This window comes from Schistocerca nitens, chromosome 7, assembly GCF_023898315.1.
Source record: "Schistocerca nitens isolate TAMUIC-IGC-003100 chromosome 7, iqSchNite1.1, whole genome shotgun sequence".
NCBI lineage: Eukaryota > Metazoa > Arthropoda > Insecta > Orthoptera > Acrididae > Schistocerca > Schistocerca nitens.
Window position 1 is genome coordinate 96,357,135 of NC_064620.1, and position 23,861 is coordinate 96,380,995.

The 23,861-nt window shown below is 40.1% G+C and overlaps 1 protein-coding gene across 2 annotated transcripts in view; it reads right to left on the minus strand.

Moving 5' to 3' along the window:
• Positions 1-23,861, minus strand: part of LOC126195221 (uncharacterized) — a 196,770-nt gene that overhangs the window by 20,603 nt on the left and 152,306 nt on the right. For both annotated transcript variants that reach the window (XM_049933743.1, XM_049933742.1), the window contains exons 9-10: positions 1,080-1,180; positions 822-985 (exon numbers count right to left, since the gene is read on the minus strand). In XM_049933743.1, the coding sequence (XP_049789700.1) occupies positions 822-985; positions 1,080-1,180 (265 nt within the window). The remainder of the gene's footprint in view (positions 1-821; positions 986-1,079; positions 1,181-23,861) is intronic.

Genomic DNA, 23,861 nt, shown 5'->3' on the forward strand with positions numbered 1-23,861 from the left:
GAGTATTGCTCAACAGTGTGGGATCCGTACCAGATCGGGTTGTCGGAGGAGATAGAGAAGATCCAAAGAAGAGCGGCGCGTTTCGTCACAGTGTTATTTGGTAACCGTGATAGCGTTACGGAGATGTTTAGCAAACTCAAATGGCAGACTCAGCAAGAGAGGTGCTCTGCATCGCGGTGTAGCTTGCTCGCCAGGTTTCGAGAGGGTGCGTTTCTGGATGAGGTATCGAATATATTGCTTCCCCCTACTTATACCTCCCGAGGAGATCACAAATGTAAAATTAGAGAGATTTGAGCACGCACGGAGGCTTTCACACAGTCGTTCTTCCCGCGAACCATACGCAACTGGAACAGAAAAGGGAGGTAATGACAGTGGCACGTAAAGTGCCCTCCGCCACACACCGTTGGGTGGCTTGCGGAGTATAAATGTAGATGTAGATGTAGATGAAAATGACACAGAACATTTATTTCCATCAACTAACAGTTCAATTCCTCCTAATCTCTAAGACTTCCCTAAGATTACACCGACTTTTCCAATACATTAAATTTGAGAATCCCAATTTTTCAAGCTTCCTCACAAACTATATTAATGTCAAAAATGCCAAATTGCACTGTGGCTGAGAGGCCACACTGAACTATAGGTTCCCCTTTAACTGGTAGGGTAGGTCAGTTCAAAAGTTACAGCGAGCCAAGGCAATATCTTCTCCCATAGGGCAATGCCTAATAAAGACCGTGGTTTTCAAACCAATCTTCATCTCAATGACAACTTTCTTTATCTTTGCTATTTAATACAATTAATCACTAATTTAAATATTTACTTACCTGCTCATCCAAGTAGTCCATTAAGTCATTCAACTTGAATTTAATTTTGTTAGCTTTCAGACCATTTTTGAGGTCATTTAACCATACTGGTTCATACATTAAAATCTTTTCATGAATTTCTGGATTATTTATTATGAAATTTTGAACAGCTGTTTGCAAGTCCACTGTAGAACAAAAACCACCAATGTTACCATATAAATTCTATATCAATAAAATTGCTATGCATTACATTTCATTAAGAAAATTAAAGGATCATACCTTCCTGTGAACCTTCACTTCTATTTTCACTAGTAGCACTCTGTTCATGAAATATTTCTTCATCATCTACTAGGATACTATAATCCTTGGAATTGTGGTTGCTGTAAACAAAAGGTAGTTGACAATATATGGTAAACCATCACTCATCTTCAGTTATCATTAGTTATTACTGAATAAAACAACTAATTTAAAACAAGCTAAATGAAGAAATTATTTCAGACTCAGTGCCAAAGTATAATGATGATGATGATTAGGAAGCAGAAGGGAACACTGTAAAACTATCACATTTCATCTTTCTTTTGTAGACTGTCATGCACAAATCAATTAATTGCATGGCTTAAAGAGAAGCACACTTTGTTTGGCTTCCTAGTGGCCCTGGTATCTTACATGAATCTCGCATAGATCAAAATTTCCTCTCTATCCTAGCTCAGCTTCCAGTATTGCAAGTCTCTTTATGTTTGTACAGAAGGCCAACCACATATGACAGCATAGATTTCATGTGACGTTACAATCTCTTACAGCTTTGTGGGCACCCTGCTCAGTCTGCGTGGATGCAGGGACGGGCATTATTTGAATAAATTTCTATCTAGGCAATTATTTGAATAATCACATAACTTTAAAAAAATTATTTATGAATAAATTGTTTGCAAGTAGAGGAACTACTCCTCTCTGTGAATGCAAAGAATTGTTATTTATTACTTCTAACTAATTAATAAGAGCATAACTACACTTTTTGTTCAATTATTAATCAGCTTTCATTTATGTGCAACCAGAGTTCCTGTGGGACAGATTAGTTTCTCTCTGGTAAATAATTGGTTGGTTGGTTGGTTTTGGGGAAAGAGACCAGACAGCGAGGTCATCGGTCTCATCGGATTAGGGAAGGATGGGGAAGGAAGTCGGCCGTGCCCTTTGAAAGGAACCATCCCAGCATTTGCCTGGAGCGATTTAGGGAAATCACGGAAAACCTAAATCAGGATGGCCGGACGCGGGATTGAACCGTCGTCCTCCCGAATGCGAGTCCAGTGTCTAACCACTGCGCCACCTCGCTCGGTTGGTAAATAATTCATTAGTACTTTACACAGGAGTTGTTCAGGGGATAAATTCCAGACTAAAGCTCTAAATGTCTGTGGTTCAGATTCCCAGTGATTCTAGGATTTTTTTCCTTGCCACTTATAACTTCCAGGAATGATTTGTTAATTGGTACATACCACGACCAATATGGCCACACCTTGTAAAGAACTGCAGCATTCAAACTAACCTTTGAGTTGAGGACAATTTTGCTTATTCTACAGTACAGCTAATTTAGTTTATAAATGCTTCATAGCCAAACAGCAACAGAACCTGAACTACCGACAGACCAATTCAACTGATTTTGCACTTCTCAATAATTCTGTTCTTCCTTCCTTCCTTCTTTCCTCCCACCGCCAACATCATGTGGAAGCACTGTGCATAATAAGGTAAGCATAAGAAAGCAGCCAACAAAAATTTAAGTCTTCAATACCTTTCTCAATTGTACCAAGATTGCTAATGTTATGGGATGCATGTCTTGATATAATTGTGCAGATAGATATTTGTATTGGTATAAAATAAATTAACAAACTAAGGGGTCAGTGGTTGGTAATAATCAATATCAACAGATTTTTAATCTAAAGTCTCCTTAAACTATGACATCAAATGGCCTGTATGAAGGTAGCTCACTTGAAAACGATACACCATACTCACTCATTCTTACTGACAGCAAGTTTTTCAGACTTTTCAAGTTTAATGAGGAAATTTTTTATGTATAACCAGTCAGTCCAGAACATTTTGAAACTCGACTGATGGAAAATACAGAAAAATGGTGATTTCAATGCTTCATGTGTTCTCTTGCACACAATACACAGAACATTCATAAAATGGGAAATCCAGGATGGAATAAAGACAATGTTATGAAAACGATAGATTGCTACTCACCATATAGTGGAGATGCTGAGTCGTGCAAATAGGCACAACAAAAAGACTACTAAACAAGTAAGCTTTCGGCCAAAAGGCCTTCTGCTTTAGACATCATACACACAAACACTCATGCAAACACAACTCACATACACATGGCCACTGTGTCTGGCTGCCAAGGTCAGACTGTGAGTAACTGAACATGATGGAAGAAGCAATCTGGGTGTTGGGATGAGGAGGAGGCTGGGGCAGGGAGGGGGAGGGATAGAAAGGTAGGGGTGGGGGAAGATAAAGTGCTGCTTGAGGGAGCATACATAACACTGATACAGACATGTGAAACAGTACAAAGAGTCCTTCTTTGGGACAATGTTCAACTCGTGCATCACATGGTCTTGGATTGGATATATAAAAAATCTACTCACCAAGCAGCAGCTGCAGCAGCAGCAGGAGAACACACATATAAAAAAAGGTTTTACATATGAAAGCTTCCAAAGTCAGTGGCTCCTTCTTCTGGCAGAAGGGCTGAAGGGGAAGGAAGAGAGGTGAAAGAAGAGGACTGGAGAGGTTTAGGAAAAGGGGTACAGTTCGGAAAAGTCACCCAGAACACATCAGGGGAGGCTTATAGGACGGGATGAGAAGGAAAGACAGATTGTTGGGGACTGCACAGGAAGAGATTTTAAAACCTGAGAGCTTGAAGGTTGAATACAGGGTAATATGCAAGACAGAGATTACTGCTAAAACATTGTGCATATGTTAATAACAGTGAAAAGCTAAGTGCATTGTATGTAATAGAGGTGGGAGGCGGGTGACAAAAAATAGACAGGCCAGAAAATGAAAGTTGTAGAAAACTAAAATGGAGTGAAGAAAGGTGTAGCTACTGTGAAGAAATGCCGAGATGGAAGAAATTAACATAAATTAATGCCAGGTGGGTGGCGAGAACCAAGTACTTCTTGTAGCAGTAGTTCCCACCTGCAGAGTTCTGAGAAACTGTTGTCAGGGAAGTTGCTCATTTGTTTTATTTTGAAAGCAACTGTCTGTTCATTTAGGAAGCCAGTCGGTCAGGCTATAGCTCTCAGCTGATATACGAGTATGAGTAAACAACAGTGTTTATCATTTTCTGTGTTTTCCTCTTACAATACATATTAAATTTTGTGCATGTTTTGTGTTTAAGAGGTTTACTCTCATGTTTTTGCAAGTGTAAATTCATTCAGCCTGTAATGCAATAGTTGCTCACACATCAGCATCCATTCGTGACACATCAGGAGGGTAGCAAGTAACGTATCTAGAATGCTGTCCGCTTTTATTGTTTGCTTCTTCAGTTAGTCTTGTTAGGATGGCTATGATGTGTGCACGCTGTGTGTGGACGCATGAGGAGATGGCCGCAGTTCGCAAACAGCTGAATGTGTTTCTGGCTACAATCAATCACCTTCACGCTGCTGCCTCGGGATGCAGCGGTGATGAAGAATCTGGCGTGTCACATGGAACGTCTCAGGTGTCACTTGCTTTGCTCACGAGTTCTGCTTCTGAGGCACTTTCTACTGCACTCAATGCAGTGGATCTGCCCTCACAGCAGGGTGACTGGCGGGTGGTAATGCGTTCGCACTGATTGAGGCGGAGGGTCAATGTGGAGACTGGCAGCCTGGCCTCGCCCACGAGTGGACAAGGTGGCTGCTCCTTCAGCAGGGTCCGAGCTGGCATGCAGGGAGAGGGGTTTACTAGTTATTGGGAGCTCCAATGTTAGGCACGTTACGCCCCTTAAGCAGACAGCATACAGGGCTGGAAAAAAAGGCAACGTCTGCCAGCGGGCGTCATCAGAGATGTGGAGGTGGCCTTACCACAGGCTACCGAGCAATTCAGGGTGGTGTTATCCGCAAGTTGTGGCTCATGTCGGCACCAACAACACCTGTCCATGTCCATGGGCTCTGAGGCGATCCTCAGTCCGTACAGATGGCTGGCGGAGGTGGTGAAGACTACGGGCCTTGCACGCAGGGTGCAAACAGAGCTTGCAATTTGCAGCATCATTCTCAGAGTTGATCAGGGTGCTTTGGTTTGGAGCCGAGTGGAGGGTCTCAACCAAAGGCTTCATTAACTCTGTGATGATCTTGGCTGCAGATTTATAGACCTGCATCATCATGTGGAGACTTATAGGTTTCCCTTGTACGTCAGGATGCTACATAAAGGAAGCAACTACTTAGGTAGCAGAGTACTTGTGGAGTACACATAAGGGTCTTTAGGCCAGGCAATAGTTTCAGGTCCTCCTATGAAGTATTAAAAGCAGTGGATGATAACCAACATGTATCTGGGACATTTCTGGATCTAAGTAAAGCCTTTGAAGTAACTGATCATGGCATTCTCTTGTGTAAATTAAGTAATTATGGAATCAGAGGCCAGTCTGAAAAGTGGATCCAGTCGTACCTCAGTAGCCATCAGCAGATTACAGAAATAAAACACAAAGATAGTGAAACACAAAAAATTTCTAGTTTTTACAGTGGTGAGCAGAAAATCAAGTATGAAGTCCCACAAGGGTCAGTTCTAGGACCTGTCCTGTTTCTGCTGTATGTAAGTGACTTGGCAAGTAAAATACATGATGGAACCACCGTAATGTTTGCAGATGACACTAGGGTCATTCCATGTCAGCTCAACCAGAGGCTCCAGCTCATAGTCTCAGATTTGACTGAAATTCAGTACACTAATTCTACCATCTCCCCCCCCCCCCCCCCAATGAACCAAGGACCTTGCCGTTGGTGGGGAGGCTCGCATGCCTCAGCGATACAGATGGCTGTACCGTTAGTACAACCGCAACAGAGGGATATCTGTTGAGAGGCCAGACAAACCTGTGGTTCCTCAAGAGGGGCAACAGCCTTTTCAGTACTTGCAGGGGCAACAGTCTGGATGATTGACTGATCTGGCCTTGTAACACTAACCAAAACGGCTTAAAGCAAGGGGAAACTACAGCCATAATTTTTCCCGAGGGCATACAACTTTACTGTATGGTTAAATGGTGAAGGCGTCCTCTTGGGTAAAATATTCTGGAGGTAAAATAGTCCCCCATTCAGATCTCCGGGCAGGGACTACTCAAGAGGACATTGTTATCAGGAGAAAGAAAACTGGTGTTCTACAGATCGGAACGTGGAATGTCAGATCCCTTAATCGGGCAGGTAGGTTAGAAAATTTAAAAAGGGAAATGAATAGGTTAAAGTTAGATATAGTGGGAATTAGTGAAGTTTGGTGGCAGGAGGAACAAGACTTTTGGTCAGGTGAATACAGGGTTATAAATACAAAATCAAATAGGGGTAATGCAGGAGTAGGTTTAACAACGAATAAAAAATAGGACTGCGGGTAAGCTACTACAAACAGCATAGGGAACGCATTATTGTGGCCAAGATAGACACGAAGCCCAGACCTACTACAGTAGTACAAGTTTATATGCCAACTAGCTCAGCGGATGATGAAGAAATTGATGAAATGTATGATGAGATAAAAGAAATTATTCAGGTAGTGAAGGGAGATGAAAATTTAATAGTCATGGGTGACTGGAATTCAAGAGTAGGAAAAGGGAGAGAAGGAAACATAGTAGGTGAATATGGATTGGGGGTAAGAAATGAAAGAGGAAGCTGCCTGGTAGAATTTTGCACAGAGCATAAATTAATCATAGCTAACACTCGGTTCAAGAATCATAAAAGAAGGTTGTATACATGGAAAAATCCTGGAGATACTAGAAGGTATCAGATAGATTATATAATGGTAAGACAGAGATTTAGGAAAGAGGTTTTAAATTGTAAGACATTTCCAGGGGCAGATGTGGACTCAGACCACTATCTATTGGTTATGAACTGTAGATTAAAACTATAGAAACAGCAAAAAGGTGGGAAATTAAGGAGATGGGAGCTGGATAAACTGAAAGAACCAGAGGTTGTACAGAGTTTCAGGGAGAGCATAAGGGAACAACTGACAGGAATAGGGGAAAGAAATACAGTAGAAGAAGAATGGGTAGCTCTGAGGGATGAAGTAGTGAAGGCAGCAGAGGATCAAGTAGGTAACAAGACGAGGGCTAGTAGTAACAGAAGAAATATTGAATTTAATTGATGAAAGGAGAAAATATAAAAATGCAGTAAATGAAGCAGGCAAAAAGGAATACAAATGTCTCAAAAATGAGATCGACAGGAAATGCAAAATGGCTAAACAGGGATGGCTAGAGGACAAATGTAAGGATGTAGAGGCTTATCTCACTAGGGGTAAGATAGATACAGCCTACAGGAAAATTAAAGAGACCTTTGGAGAAAAGAGAACCACTTGTATGAATATCAAGAGCTCAGATGGAAACCCAGTTCAAAGCAAAGAAGGGAAAGCAGAAAGGTGGAAGGAGTATATAGACGGTCTATACAAGTGCGATGTACTTGAGGACGATATTATGGAAATAGAAGAGGATGTAGATGAAGATGAAATGGGAGATACGATACAGAGTGAAGAGTTTGACAGAGCACTGTAAGACCTGAGTCGAAACAAGGCCCCGAGAGTAGACAACATTCCATTAGAACTACTGACGGCCTTGGGAGAGCCAGTCCTGACAAAACTTTACTATCTGGTGAGCAAGAAGTATGAGACAGGCGAAATACCCTCAGACTTCAAGAAGAATATAATAATTCCAATCCCAAAGAAAGCAGGTGTTGACAGATGTGAAAATTACCGAACTATCAGTTTAATAAGTCACAGCTGCAAAATACTACACGAATTCTTTACAGATGAATGGAAAGACTGGTAGAATCTGACCTCAGGGAAGATCAGTTTGGATTCCGTAGAAATGTTGGAACACGTGAGGCAATACTGACCTTACGACTTATCTTAGAAGAAAGATTAAGGAAAGGCATTTGTAGACTTAGAGAAAGCTTTTGACAATGTTGACTGGAATACTCTCTTTCAAATTCTAGTGGTGGCAGAGGTAAAATACAGGGAGCAAAAGGTTATTTACAATTTGTACAGAAACCAGATGGCAGTTACAAGAGTCGAGGGGCACGAAAGGGAAGCAGTTGTTGGGAAGGGAGTGAGACAGGGTTGTAGCCTCTCCCCGATGTTATTCAATCCGTATATTGAGCAAGCAGTAAAGGAAACAAGAGAAAAATGCGGAATAGGTATTAAAATCCATGGAGAAGAAATAAAAACTTTGGGGTTTGCCGATGAGATTGTAATTCTGTCAGAGACAGCAAACGACTTGGAAGAGCAATTGAATGGAATGGACAGTGTCTTGAAAGGAGGATATAAGATGAACATCAACAAAAGCAAAACAAGGATAGGGAATGTAGTCAAATTAAGTCATGTGATGCTGAGGGAATTAGATTAGGAAATGGGACACTTAAAGTAGTAAAGGGGTTTTGCTATTTGGGGAGAAAAATAACTGATGATGGTCGAAGTAGAGAGGATATCAAATGTAGACTGGCAATGGCAAGGAAACCGTTTCTGAAGAAGAGAAATTTGTTAACATCAAGTATAGATTTCAGTGTCAGGAAGTCGTTTCTGAAAGTGTTTGTATGGAGTGTAGCCACGTATGGAAGTGAAACATGGACGATAAATAGTTTGGACAAAAAGAGAATAGAAGCTTTCGAAATGTGGTGCTACAGAATGTTGAAGATTAGATGGGTAGATCACATAACTAATGAGGAGATATTGAATAGAATTGGGGAAAAGAGGAGCTTGTGGCAGAACTTGACTAGAAGAAGGGATCAGTTGGTAGGACATGTTCTGAGACATCGAGGGATCACCAATTTAGTATTGGAGGGCAGCTCGGAGAGTAAAAATCGTAGAGGGAGACCAAGAGATAAATACACTAAGCAGATTCAGAAGGATGTAGGCTGCAGTATGTACTGGGAGATGAAGAAGCTTGCACAGGATAGAGTAGCATGGAGAGCTGCATCAAACCAGTCTCTGCATTGAAGACCACCACAACAACAACAACAACAACAATTCTACCATGTGTGGAACACTCATGTACAAAGTATTAGTTTCCCCTGCCAATTAGTTTCAGAATTATGACTTGTGAAATAAGGTGGCATGACCCGGAAATTGCAACCCGCATCTGGCAATCTATCTTCAGGCCCAACTTCAGGTCTTAATAACTTTGGAACTATTCCACACAGTCCAGTGAAATTTTTACAGCACAGTAACATCCATTTAGATAACACACTCCATTAAGCAAAACACCAGCAACATATTTCTGAGGGAAAATAAAAAATTCCAAAATGTGATTTACAAAATGTAATATGTTAAAAGGTACATATTGTAGGTGCCCTCTATGCCAAATATAATTCACTCAAAAAGGGTATAAATTTTTTTGTGGTAAGCTTAATGTGGCCTAAACACACACAGAACTCATCATGCCTGTATCAGTCACACAAACAGAGTTACATGCACACGAAGATACAAAAATTTGAAAAATTACCTGAAAAACATGGATTTTCTAAGTGTGGTAGCACAAAAGGAACAAGTGATATCCAAGCCAAATTTCAAATACTGCATAAGTAGACCATAATATAATATGTGGCAAAATTTCAACTTGTCATTGCAAGGCATTTGTGTACAATAAAAGGTGACCGAGACGCATTTGGTTACGTTTCTTTTAACACGATTTAGCAAGTAATAGTGATGATGCAGACAGCTTGTTTCAGACATTAAGCTTACCACAAAAAAAATTTATACCCTTTTTGAGTGAATTATATTTGGCATAGAGGGCATCTACAATATGTACCATTCAACGTATTACATTTTTTAAATCACATTTTGGAATTTTTTAGTTTCCCTCAGAAATATGTTGTTGGTGTTTTGATTCATAGTGTGTGTTCTCTAAGTGGATGTTACTGGGTTGTAAAAATTTCACTGGACTGTGCGAAATAGTTCCAAAGTAATTAAGACCTGAAGTTGGGTCTGAAGATAGATTGCCAGATGTGGGTTGCTAGATTGCCAGATGTGGGTTGCTATTTCCGGGTTACGCCACCTTCTTTCACAAGCCATAATTGTGGAACTAATTGGCAGGGGAGCTTAAAATTTTGTAAATGAGTGTTCCACACTTGGTAGCATTGGTGTACTAAATTTCAGCCAAATCTGAGACTATCAGCTGGAACATTTTCTCAAATTGGTTGAATTGATATGGAATGACCCACTAATATTCTAATTAAATCACAGAATGAGGAAAATCTGCACGAGGCTGCAGTATCAGTTATGCGTACCTTAACACACTGGTTCAAGACCAATAGGCTCATCCTAAATTCTGAAAAAACTGTGGCAGTTAACTTCATACCACACAAAACCTCCATCCTGCAAACCCTGTTTTCACTATCGAAGGAAAAAATGTGTTGAAGGTCAGTCATACAAAATTTCTAGGTGTACATGTTCAGGCAGGTCTGAAGTGGGAGGTACACCTAAACAATTTAAATAAGAGACTGAATTCACTAGCATATGCTGTTACGATCCTCACTCAAAATACGAGCTGCTCATCAGTGCTGACAATGTATCACTGCAGTATACAGTCCCTACTTATGTACGGAATAATTTTTTGGGGGAATTCCACAAATACTACAAAAACGTTTAAAATACAGAAAAAGATTATCAGGGTGATAAAAAATGCTAAATGTAAGGATTCCTGTAGACCCCTTTTTAAAACTCTGAAAATATTGCCAATGCCTTGTTTGTATACATACGAAATAATAATTTTCACAAAAGGCAGCATCTTAAAAAAGGAAAATCTCTTCAAACACAACTATGATATACGCACATAATAAACTAGACAGAAGATGAACCTACACAGGAACACAGTAAATACAAACTTATGCAAAAGAAGAGTGTATCATTCTGGAGCTATGTTATATAACCATATGCCTTCTCACCTAAAATGCATCCCAACATTAAATGCATTTAAAATAAAGTTAAAACAGTTCTTGCTTGACCACTGTTTCTATTCTTTGCCTGAGTTTATGGAACTTCATAATAAGTAAACCTCACGTACCAAATTTCACTAATTGTCAATTCATAACATAGTTTACATTGTGCTTACCATGTCATCTCACTTAATAACTGCTATTATCACATGTAGAAGCAATGTAGTACACCAACCTACATTATTATCCATTTTTATTATGTCAACAATGTAGTCAAAATGACTACTGTATTGTAAACTAACTAGGTTTACCACTGTCCTATATCACATGTACAAACAACGTACGAAACTGACTCTTGGACCAATAAATAAATAACACTCACCAGTCAACAGGCAGCAAGGGAAGTCAAACGGCTTTCACAATAAACACACCTTGACTGTCACAATTTTATCAGTAAACTGTCACAGCATTCGTAATAAAGTTCCCGAATTCATTGCCCTGCAGGAAAGATCTAGTGCTCAAACTATTCCTGGGAGTGAAAGCTGGCTGAAACCCAAAGTGGACAGCTCTGAGATGGTTAGTGAGTTGTGGAACATATGTTGGAAGACAGATCAGAGGCCGCAGGAGGGGGAGTGTTCATCGCAGCTGACAAAAATATTGTCTCTTTTGAGATCGAACTTGAGTGTGACAGCGAAGTCATCTGGTTGCATACAACAGGTGTAGGTGAAGCCAAGTTAATTGTTGGATGTTTTTACTGGCCACCTAGTTCTGCTGTGACAGTTCTAGAGCCATTCAAAGAAAATCTACAGTCAATAGCACGTAAACACCCAGATCATGCAATACTTGTTGGAGGCGACTTTAACCTACTGAGCATAGATTTTGGGGGGGGGGGCGATGGGAGGGGGAGGGGGGAGTACAGAGAGACAGTCAAGTAGTGAAATACTTTTGAACATGTTTTCTGAAAACTCTTGAGCAGCTAGCTCGGCAGCCCACACCCCGCCCACACGTAATGGAAATATCTGAGACCTTGTAGTTACAAATAGGCCGGACCTAATCGACAATGTCAGTATAGAAATGGGTATTAGTGATCATGATGTCATTATAGTAACTATGATTACAAAAGTTAATAAATCAGTCAAGAAGGCTAGGAGAGTGCTTCTGCTAGACAGAGCAGATACGTAGTTATTAGCATCGCACTTACACCATGAATTGGCATCACTTAGTTCCAATAAGATGGATGTATCGGAGTTAGGGGCAAAGTTTAATCAGATTGTAAATCGTGCCCTGGAGAGTTGTGCACCTAGTAAGTGGGTAAAGGATAGAAAAGACTCGCCATGGTTTAATAACGAAATTTGGAGGTTGCTGTGGAAGCAGAATATGTTGAATTCTTGGTTCAAAAGGAAATGCACAGACGACAACAAGTGAAGGTGAGTCGAGATTTGTGCATCTGTAAAAAGATCTATGTGTGAAGCATACAACAACTACTACTGTCACACCTTAGCAAAAGATCTGGAAGAGAACCTGAGAAAAGTCTGGTCTTAAGTAAAATCGCTAAGTGGGTTGATCAGTCTCATGTGGCAGTTGAAGACAGCAAAATGAAAGCCAAAGTTTAAATTTCACATTCAAGAAATCATTCACACAGGAGAATCATACAAACATACCCTCATTTGACCATCAGACAGACTGCCATATGGGCAACATAGTAATAAGCATCCCTGGCACAGAGAAAAAACTGAAAGATTTGAAAGCAAATAAATCACCAGGTCCAAATGGAATCCCTGTTTGATTTAACAAAGAGCACTCAACAACATTGACCCCATACCTAGCTTGCATTTATCAGGAATCCCTCTCCCATGACTGCAAAAGAGTGCATGTGACTCCAGTATATAAGAAGGGTAAAAGAACAGACCTGCAAAATTACAGACCAATATTCTTAACTTCTGTTTGCTGCAGAATCCTTCAACATATTCTCAGTTAGAATATAATAAACTTTCTTGAGACAGAGAAGCTAATTTCCATGAATCAGAATGGTTTAGAAAGCGTTGCTCACGCAAAACTCAACGGGCCCTTTTCTCACATGATATATTGCAAACTATGGATGTGAGGCAAGAGGCAGATTTCATTTTTCTAGATTTCCGGAAAGCATTTGACATGCTGCCGCACTGCAGGCTGCAGGCTGCAGGCATATGGAATAAATTAACAGTTAAGTGAGTGGCTCAAAGACTTCTTAAACAACAAAACCCAGAATGTTGTCCTCAACAGCGAACATTCATTAGAGACAAGGGTATCATCAGAAGTGCCCCAGGGAAGTGTGATAGGATCACTGTTGTTCCATTTGTACGTAAATGATTTGGCAGACAGGGTGGACAGCAATCTCCAGTTGTTTGCTGCTGATAATGTGGTTCATGGTGAAGTGTTGAAGCTGAATTACTGTAGGAAGATACAAGATGACATAGACAAAATTTCCAGTTGAAGTGATGAATGGCAGCTAGGTCTAAATGTGGAAAAATTTAAGTTGATGCAGATCAAAAGGAAGATCAAACCTGTAATGTTCGGATACAGTATTACTAGTGTCCCACTTGACATAGTTACAGCGTTTAAATATCTGGACGTAATGTTGAAAAGTGATAAGAGATGGAACGGGCATGTGAGAACTGCGTTAGGGAAGGCAACTGCTTGATTTTGATTTATTGCGGGATTTTAGGAAAGATTGGTTCACCTGTAAAGGAGACTGCATATAGGACACTGATGCAACCTGTTCTTGAGTACTCATGTGTTTGGGATCCACATCAGGTCAGACTGAAAGAAGACATCGAAGCAATTCAGAGGCGGGCTACTAGATTTGTAACCAGTATGTTCGAACAACACATAAGTGTTACGGAGATGCTTTGGGAACTCAAATGGGAATCCCTGGAAGGAAGGTGACATTCTTTTTGAGCAACTCCCTTGAGAACATTTAGTGATCCGGCATGTGAAAGTGACTGCTGACCAATTGTGCTACCACCAACATACATTGCACGTAAGGACCATGAAGATAAGATACAAGAAATTAAAGCTCATATGGTGGCGTACAGACAGTCGTTTTTCCCTCGCTCTATTTGCAGGTAAAACAGGAAACAAAATGACTTGTAGTGGTACAGGGCACCTTCCGCCACGCACTGTACAGTGGTTCGCAGAATATCTATGTAGATATAGATGTAGGTGTAGATGCAGATGTAGAATCCAGATGGCATTTGTGGTGAAGCAGGCACTGAGGTTACGACCATCATGTTGTACAGCATGTTCTGAAATGAGATATTTTGTGTCACCTGGGTATACACCATCTGCCTACGGCCATTCATCCTATCTGATAACTTAGTGGTGGTCACGCAGATGTAAGAGGTCAAACAGTGTTTACATAACAGCTGGTATATGAAATGTGTCTCTTCACAGGTGGCTCTCCCTTTGATAGTATAAGTTTTGCCTGTTACATGGCTCATACAGATGGTGGTAGGAGGTTGCATAGGGCAAGTCTTGTAGTGTGGACAGTCACAGGGGTAGGAGCCATGGGGCAGGGAGACAGGTGCAGAAAGAGCATACGGTGTGACAAGGATATTGTGGAGATTGGAAAGTCAAAGAAAAGCTATTCTCCGTGCAGTGGGCAAAATCTCAGACAGAATGGATCTCATTTCAGGGTGTGGTTTTAGGTGGACATGGTGGCCTTGTTGAAGTAGCTGATTAATACATTCAAGACCAGGATAATACTAAGTGACAAGTGTCGTGCTCCAAAGTTGTTTTTTGAAGGGATCAACAGTACCAGGATTGGATACAATGACCTGGGAAATTTGATTTTGAACTAAGCTGGTTGACAAATTATGTCCAGTGAAGGGTGAGGTGAGAATGGTAGTGTTAGATTAGATTAGATTCAGTTTTCGTTCCATAGACCCAAAAAATGAGATGATTCTCATGGGTGTGGAACATGTCAGAAAGTATGACATAAAAACATAAAACATTTGAATATAATACTTACTACCCTGATCATTTGTCAGGAGATAGTCGAAAATAAGCTAATACGATGCAGTAACCTGGGACAGCTAATATTTACAGAATTAACACACTGTCAGAATGAAACACTGTTATCCACTATTAATAAATTTATCATACACAAAATACCTAATCTTGACTGTTGTGATGAAGTGTTATCAAAACTGAAATCTAACATATTTTTACTTAAGCTGACTTAACAGTCTCTGTTAAGATATTCATCTATGGAGTAGAAGGAGTTGCCTATCAAAAAGTCTTTCAAACTCTGTTTAAACTGTGCTTTATCCGACACCAAGTTTTTAATGGTTGCTGGCAATTTATTAAAAATGTGTGTTCCTGAATATTGGACCACTTTTTGGATCAAGGTAAGTGATTTTAGGCCTATATATAGATTCTTCTTATTCCTAGTATCGATACTGTGTACCGAGCTATTGGTAGAGATGTATTACTTGCAACAAATTTCATTAAGGAATAAATATACTGAGAAGCAGTGGTTAGAATACAAAGTTCCTTGAACCGACTTTTACAAGATGTTCTTGAATTTACACCACAAATGATTTTGCATCCTAAAAACTCTTGCTCGGTTTGATGAGTTGCCCCAGAATATGACCCCAGACAACATAACAGAATGAAAGCAAGCAAAGTATGCAAGTTTTTTGTATTTATATCTCCTACATCTGACATTATTCTCATGGCAAATACAGACTTGTTTAAGCAATTCTGTGTTGTGCCCTTCCCAACTGAATTTATTATTGAGTTGTAATCCCAGAAATTTAACACTGTCAACCTCTTCAATCTGCATGTTTTCATACGTTATACTTATGCTGGAAGGAAATCTCTTACAGGTTGTGAACTGCATATAGTCGGTCTTCTCAAAGTTTAATGACAAAGAATTAGCTTTAAACCACTTATTAATGTCAGTGAAAATTTGATTAGCAACTATTTCTAATTCTGTACTTGACTTGTTACTTAGTGCAATGTTTGTATCACCTGCAAACAAAACAAGCTTAGAATCTGGAAATGTAACAGATGAGAAGTCGTTAATATACACAACAAAAAGCAATGGATCCAAAATGGAACGTTGAGGGACACCACATATAATTAATTCCCAGTCAGATGAATACAGACTGCTTACTGCACAGGTATTTCACAACAACACCCTTTGTTTCCTGTTAGATAGATAAGACTCAAACCATTTCGCAGCATTTCTGATGACACCGTAATACTCTAATTTACTTAGGAGAATGCTGTGGTTCACACAGTCAAAGGCTTTTGACAGGTCATAGAAAATGCCAGTAGCCTGTAATATATTACCTAATGAATTAAGTACATTCTCACTGTAAGAGTAAATAGCTTTCTCTATATCAGAACCGTTCAGAAATCCAAACTGTGACTTGGACCATATATCATTTGCAGTCAGATGCTTAAGGAAATGCTTGAACACAACCTTTTCAAATATTTTTGAGAAAGCCAGCAAAAGTGAAATTGGTTGATAGTTTGATGGTATCTCTTTATTCCCCTTCTTGTAAAGAGGTTTAACTTCAGCATATTTTAGCCAGTCCAGAAATGTTCCGCTGATAAGAGATTGATTACACAAATAATTTAAGGTAGAACTTAACTCACATGAGCACTCTTTGATTAACTATGTTGATATGTTATCATACCCACTGGAATACTTAAATTTTAAGGATTTTATGATGGATGTTACTTCTTTGGGAGATGAGAGTGTCATTTCCATTTTACTGAAGTTATTTTTAAAGTCTGGTCTCAGATACTCCATTGCACTGTTCACCGAACCTGATAACCCCAAGCTGTCAGTAACAGAAATGTAGTAGTTGATTAAAAGGTTTGCAACACTAACTGTACTTGTTACCAAAGTTTCATTTATTTTTAGAGCTATCGATTCCTCTTCCTTTTTGGCCCCACCTGTCTCTGTCTTCACAATATCCCATGTAGTTTTTATTTTGTTACCTGATGCAATTATCTTTTTCTCATAATAAAGCTGCTTCAATTTCTGGAGCACTTGCTTCAATATTTTGCAGTATTCTTTGTAAAGCATTACAATTCTAACCTCAGAGCTGTTCCTAGATAGTAGATTGAGTCTCCTTTTTGTCCCACATTATATCTTTACTCCTTGTGTAATCCACAGTTTATTTTTTGACTTGTGTGTGAGTTGAGTTACCTTTAGAGGAAAACAATTCTCAAAAGCAGAGGCAACTTAATGAATGAATGCTTTGCATTTACCATTTGAGTCAGATGTATTGTAAACAACTATCCAGTCCATGTCTTTGAGCAATTTCCTGAATTTCTCAATGTTTGACTTATTTATTTATTTATTATCCTCCTGTCTTGCTACAAAGAGTCTGCATCCGAACCAATAAATTTGTCTCGAATGCCAAGGCTGTATGGGAGGGTACTGTTGTTTGTTAGTAGGTTTAATGTGGATAGAAGTGTGTAGCTGGCTGTCAGCGACGATGAGATCAACATCAACGAAAGCTACTTGGGATTCAGAATAGGACCACAGTTGCTCGCTTCAATGCACACACCAAATATATATCTGCCTTAGTTGATCAATACATGCAACCCATAGTACAAAGACTTCCCTCCCATATTAAAGTCACCAACAATTTCCCAGATCATCTGAAATCCGTGCCCGTCCCACTCTTACCACACCTTGCTTGTCACCATTGATGCCGTCTCCCTCTAAACCAGCATCCCAAAGTACATGGGCTATGTGCTGCTGAACGTTTCCTCAGTCAGCGCCCACCTGATTCTAAACCTATTACATTTTTCCTGCTCACCTTAATCAACTTCGTACTTACCAACAACCACTTAATCTTCGAGGGGCAGACATAGAAACAGATCAGTGACACAGCCATGGGATCAATGATGGCTCCTTCCTATGCCAACCTTTTTCTGGGTTGCTTGGAGAGGGCTTTCCGGGGATCCATAAGCCTTCAGCCCCTGGTTTGGTTTAGATACATTGGCAACATCTTGCCATTGGACTTATGGTGAGGTGGACCCGTTAAAATTCCTGGAATCTTTAAATACCTTCTCCCAGTTAAATTTCACATGGTCCTATTCCGAATCCCATGCCACTTTCCTTGATGTTGATGTCATCCTCGTGGAAGGCCAGCTACACACTTCCGTCCACATTAAATGTACTAACAAACAACTGTACTTACACTTCGACAGCTGCCATCCATTCCATGTCAAATGTACAGCAATACACCACCATTCTCACCTCAGCCTCCACTGGATATAATTGTCCCACCAGACTAGTTCAAAAGCAGATTTACTGGGCCATCACATCCAATCTTGGTATTGCTGATCCCTACAAAAAATAACTTCAGAGCACACTACTTGTCACTCAGTATTATACTGGTCTTGGATGTATTAATCAGCTACTTCAACAAAGCCTTGCCTTCCAAAAATCATGCCCTGAAATGAGATCCATTCTGTCTGAGATTTTGCCCACCACACGTAGAACAGCTTTTTGTCACCATCCCAATCTCCGAAATATCCTTGTCAAGTGCTATGCTCCTTCTACACCAATCTCCCTACCCTTGGCTCCTACCCCTGTGACTGTCCCTGCTGCAAGACTTGTATATGCACCTTCCTACTACCATCTGTAGCTGCCATGTAATTGGCAAAACACATACTGTAAAAGGGAGACTGTGAAACAAAACGTGTCATACAACAGCTGTTATATAAACACTTTTTGGTCTTTTACATCAGTATCACCACCACTAAGTTAACATGAGGATGAATGGTTGTAGGCACAGGGTGTATACCAGTAACACACAATATCCTGTTGCAAAGTATTCTCTACAACATAACAGTCGTGACCTCGGTGCCTGTTTCACTGGATTCTTCCCCCAGACACCAGTTTCTCAGAACTCTACAGGTGGGTACTAGCACTAGAGCATGTCTTTGGTTCTCGCCACCCCCTGGCCTTAATTTATCTTAATTTCTTCCATCTCAGCATTTCTTCACAGTAGGTACACCTTGCTTCACTCCATTCTAGTTTTCTACAGCTTTCATTTTCGGACCTGTCTATCTTTTGCTGCCCCACTCCCATCTCTGTTACATACAATGCACTTAACTTTTCACTCTTATTAATTCATGCATGATATTTTGACAGTAATCCTTGTCTCGCATATTACTCTTTCTTTCACCTTTCAGCCCTCAAGTTTCCAAATCTCATCCGGTGTAGTCCCCAACATTCATTCTTTCCTTCTCATCTCGTCTGGTAAGTCTCCCTTGTCCCAGGGTTCAGGACGACTTTTCTGGACTGTACCCCTTTTCCTAAACCTCTCCAGTCCTTTTCCTTCACCCCTCTTCCTTCCCCTTCAACCCTTCTGCCGGATGAAGGCGCCACTGGCTCCAAAAGCTTTCATATGTAAAACCTGTTTTATATGTGTGTTCTCCTGCCAATGCTTGAGGGATATATTTTTTATCCATCCAATTACATTATATTGTCAAAAATTGATCATTTTCATTGTTACATGGTCTTGGCCATTGTTTATGTCATCGAAGTGTTGACCTTTCATGTGAAATTCTGCATTTTGTCATTTCATGGTAGGTTCATACTGCACCAAGTCTTGTCACCCATAATACTTTTTTTTTCCAGAGGACAATTGTCCACATTTTGCATTTATATTACGTCGTGGCAGACGCCCATGTATGTCATTTTTATTTGGAAGCTACGGTGTGTGTGACAAGGTTTGCTCACATTTTTCTCTTCTTCAAAACAGTCTGACAATGTCTTGAACACTTGACTCAGAGAGCTGCTCCATTGTGATTTGTTACACTACAGTACTGACACACAATGGTCACATGTCCACTAATCAACACTGTCTGCTCGCAACTGAATCTTACTTATATGCCAGGAATAAAATCAGTCTTGCATATCTTTGGGTGGATGGTGTACACATATGAGTTCCTCACCCAATATTATTTGAGTTAACAGAATTCCTACTTCAACATCAAACTTTTGAGTCACTTAAAATTAAAAGATGGCAAATGACTTGTTGAAGAATATCATGCATACATGAAGCAAAAGACACAAGGACAAGAAGATTTGGAACTGTCACAGTAAAAAATAAAGACAAACCGCCTTAAGAATGTTTTGCAACATACATTTGACAGTGATACTGTTAAGTTTTCATCCAATTCATGATTCCACTGAATGATGTTTACGACTCAAATTTTATTGAAATGCTGAACAACAATCTAAACACATCAGATTACAGTACAAATGTAATTAGCCTTTACAACGTGAATAAGTTTCAGAAATAATATAATTACTGCCTGAAGTAAAGTACATATGTACTATTGCGGATGTGTAGGCAATCTGGCAAAGGAGGGTTTTGTCTCATCGCATTAGCTTGATGTTAACTTCAACAAACAATCCAAAACATAGGCATGTCAGATTTTCTGGAATACCGTATTTACTCAAATCTAAGCCGCACTCGAATCTAAGCCGCTCCTAAAAAATTAGACTCGAAATCAAGGAAAAAAAAATTCCCGAATCTAAGCCGCACCTGAAATTTGAGACTCGAAATTCAAGGGGAGAGAAAAGTTTTAGGCCGCACCTCCAAATCGAAACAAAGTTGGTCCATTGTAATATGAGACACAATTTAGGTCGAATGAATGACGATACAGCTACAGTAGTTTGGTTCGAGTCGTAAGCTTAGCAGTTAAGCTTTACCAGGTAGCCATTGCTATGTGCCACGTGCTCCATCCGTATTTATACGGGTACCGTTCCTTTTTCACGTGCTTCGTCTGGTTTGAATTGACTGCTTATTTTTCTTTGATCTGGTAAGTACCGTTCTCTTTGTTATAGGTCACTCTAAGCTGAAGATGCATTACTGTACTGTGTCATGCATTGTTTGTCGCATTCTGATAATGAGTGTTTACGGCCTGTCGCTGCTCGCGGCATGGCTTGCTTTTGTGTGTGCTACCGCTGCTTTTTTTCTTTAAAAAAAAAAGAGAGAGAGAGAGAGAGAGAGAGAGAGAGAGAGGAATCGTCTCATTAGCGAAACAATGGCAAGAGACTGCTATTTGTAGTTACTTTCACTGCTGCTTTCTTTGATAATAATTAACAAGAACCAAATAATACGAGGGTTGTTTTTTAAGTAAGGCCCGTTTTTATTTTTTAAAAAAAAGGATACAAATACTTTTGTACAAAAACTTTCATTTTCTGATTCTACACACTTTTACCTATTTTTCTACATAGTTGCCTTGTTTATTTAAGCACTTGTCATACCGTACAACTAAGTTTTTAAATCCCTCTTCAAAGAATTCGGCCGCCTGCTCCGACAGCCAAGAGTTCACAGCCGCTTTCACTTCATCGTCGTCATTGAAGTGCTGCCCGCCAAGATGGTGTTTCAGGTAGCAGAAAAGGTGAAAATCGCTAGGAGCAAGGTCGGGGCTGTATGGTGCATGGTCCAAAACTTCCCAGCCAAAAGAATCAATCAAATCCCGAGTCTTTTGAGAGGTGTGAGGCCTAGCGTTATCGTGCAGGAGCAAAACTCCTTTTGTCAGCATGCCGCGCCTTTTGTTTTGAATTGCTCTGCGGAGCTTCTTTAGAGTTGCACAGTAGGCATCTGAGTTGATTGTCGTTCCTCGTGGCATAAAGTCCACTAGCAAAACACCGCGGCGGTCCCAGAACACAGTTGCCATAATCTTGCGCTTTGACAGCGTCTGTTTGGCTTTGACCTTGACGGGTGAGGTTGTTTGTCGCCATTTCATCGATTGTCGGTTGCTTTCGGGAGTGATATGGGATACCCATGTTTCATCTCCAGTGACAATCTTACTCAACATGTCATCCCCTTCTTCCTCGTAACGAATCAAAAAGTCCAATGAAGTGGCAAATCTCTTCCCTTTGTGGTCCTCTGTGAGGAGTCTGGGTACCCACCGAGAACACAGTTTCTTAAAGTTTAGGTTTTCAGACACAATTTTGTACAAAACTGATCTTGAAACTTGTGGAAATTCCAAAGAAAGAGTGGAAATTGTGTATCTTCTGTCCTCACGAATCTTTGTTTCGACTGCAGCCACCAAATCATCAGTGATCACAGAGGGCCGGCCTGAGCGTTCTTCGTAATGGACGTTTTGACGGCCATTTTCAAACTCTCTAACCCATTGATGCACTTTACCTTCACTCATTGCATTCAAGCCATAAACTTCTGTTAACTGACGATGAATTTCTGCAGCTAATAGGTTTCTCGCGGTCAAAAACGTATCACTGACCGTATCTCACACACGGCGGGCGATTCAATAATCGTAAACATTATAAAGTAGCACAGCGATGCATACACGTCAGCTACAGAGGTGCAACTTGCATCAGTGTGAACGGGAAGGATGCCGGTAAGTGGCGCGGTGGCTTGTTGCGGCGTCCGCAAGAACTACAGGACTATACGCGTGAACGGCCCTTACTTAAAAAACAACCCTCGTAGACTGCGTATGATAGAAGATGTTCTGAACGAAAGTTTAGCGAAAATTTTTCTCCGTTTGAAAATCTTTGCAGACGCCTCTTTAGTACATTACATTCTGCACAGAAATTAGCGTCATCTTAGATTTAAAAATCTAGTCAATTGCTGTGCTTCATTTCTGACTGTATCACTATTAGGCATAAGAATAATACGAATATAAACATGTCATGATATGTATATTCTTCCGCTTTTGCTGTTATCTCACTCTAGTTTCGTAGTTTATTACGCAGACAGGATTTAAATGAAACACAAGCAAACACGAAAGAATACGTGACAAAACGTTTATATTCGTATTATTCTAAGGTGAAGAGAATACTGCATGTGATTCACAATTCATAAAAGTTCCTATTAGCAACCATCTCTTCTCACAGGTAGGAAAAAATTAAGAACGTAGAGTTGGCCATACTGACAAACATCCCTAACAGTCTTGCCAGTTGGATTTTCATAGTACATTGAAACGCTGCAACATTCGAAGATGAACAATATGGAATTTGTATTTACTTCGATGGATAATGTATGAAAATGCAGTGGTCGAAACTCGGGGCGGAGAAAAAAGAAAGTCGTCTTCCATTTTTTTTTTTTTTTTTTTTTTTTTTTTTTTTTTTTTTTTTTTTTTACTGACGCAGAGGTTTTGGCACATTTTTCAGAACTTCCGCTTGCTTTGCACTCGATTCTAAGCCGCAGGTGGTTTTTTGGATTACAAAAATCAGAAAAAAGGTGCGGCTTAGATTCGAGTAAATATGGTACCTACTTAAAGGTCTATAGCTACAATGCTACATGAAATTCATAGAGAATTCAGTTTAGATTGCAACTAATAACAGAGCCAATTTCATGAAAGTTTTAAGGGCTTTTGTGTGTCTATCAGTAGCTCAATGTAGTCAAAGAGTGAGGTAATAGTCAAGAGTGAGGTGAAGACATTACTCCACAAGAAAAGATAATGCTGATGACTGTGACAAAGATGACTATTTAGAAGCGATACAGAATTTTCCGATCAGTGACAAACTGGACATCACAGGTCATGATATCCAGTTATTATCAGACTTTCAATCTGCTGCAAACACATTTTGTGCATTACGAGTGATGCTAATTGTGTCCTCCAAAATCTTGTTGAAACTGGAGAATACACAGCACCAGCCAAAGATCACTACAAGTTATTTAGGAATAAAGGAGACGACTCACCGAAAGATAGAAGTGCTGCGTCGTCGACAGGTACACAAAAAACAAGGTACAGAGCTTTGCTAGATTTCAGAATGAATTTCCTTTTTCAAGCTTGTAGGAAAAACATGCCACAATCTCTCTCTCTCTCTCTCTCTCTCTCTCTCTCTCTCACACACACACACACACACACACACACCTGTCTCTCTACAATATGCTCAGTCAACTGCCAGCTCTTTCCTGGCCTACAGTGAATGTACTAGGGAGAGGTAGGGATGTAGAGTGGCATGGGGTGAGGGATGGAGAGAGGT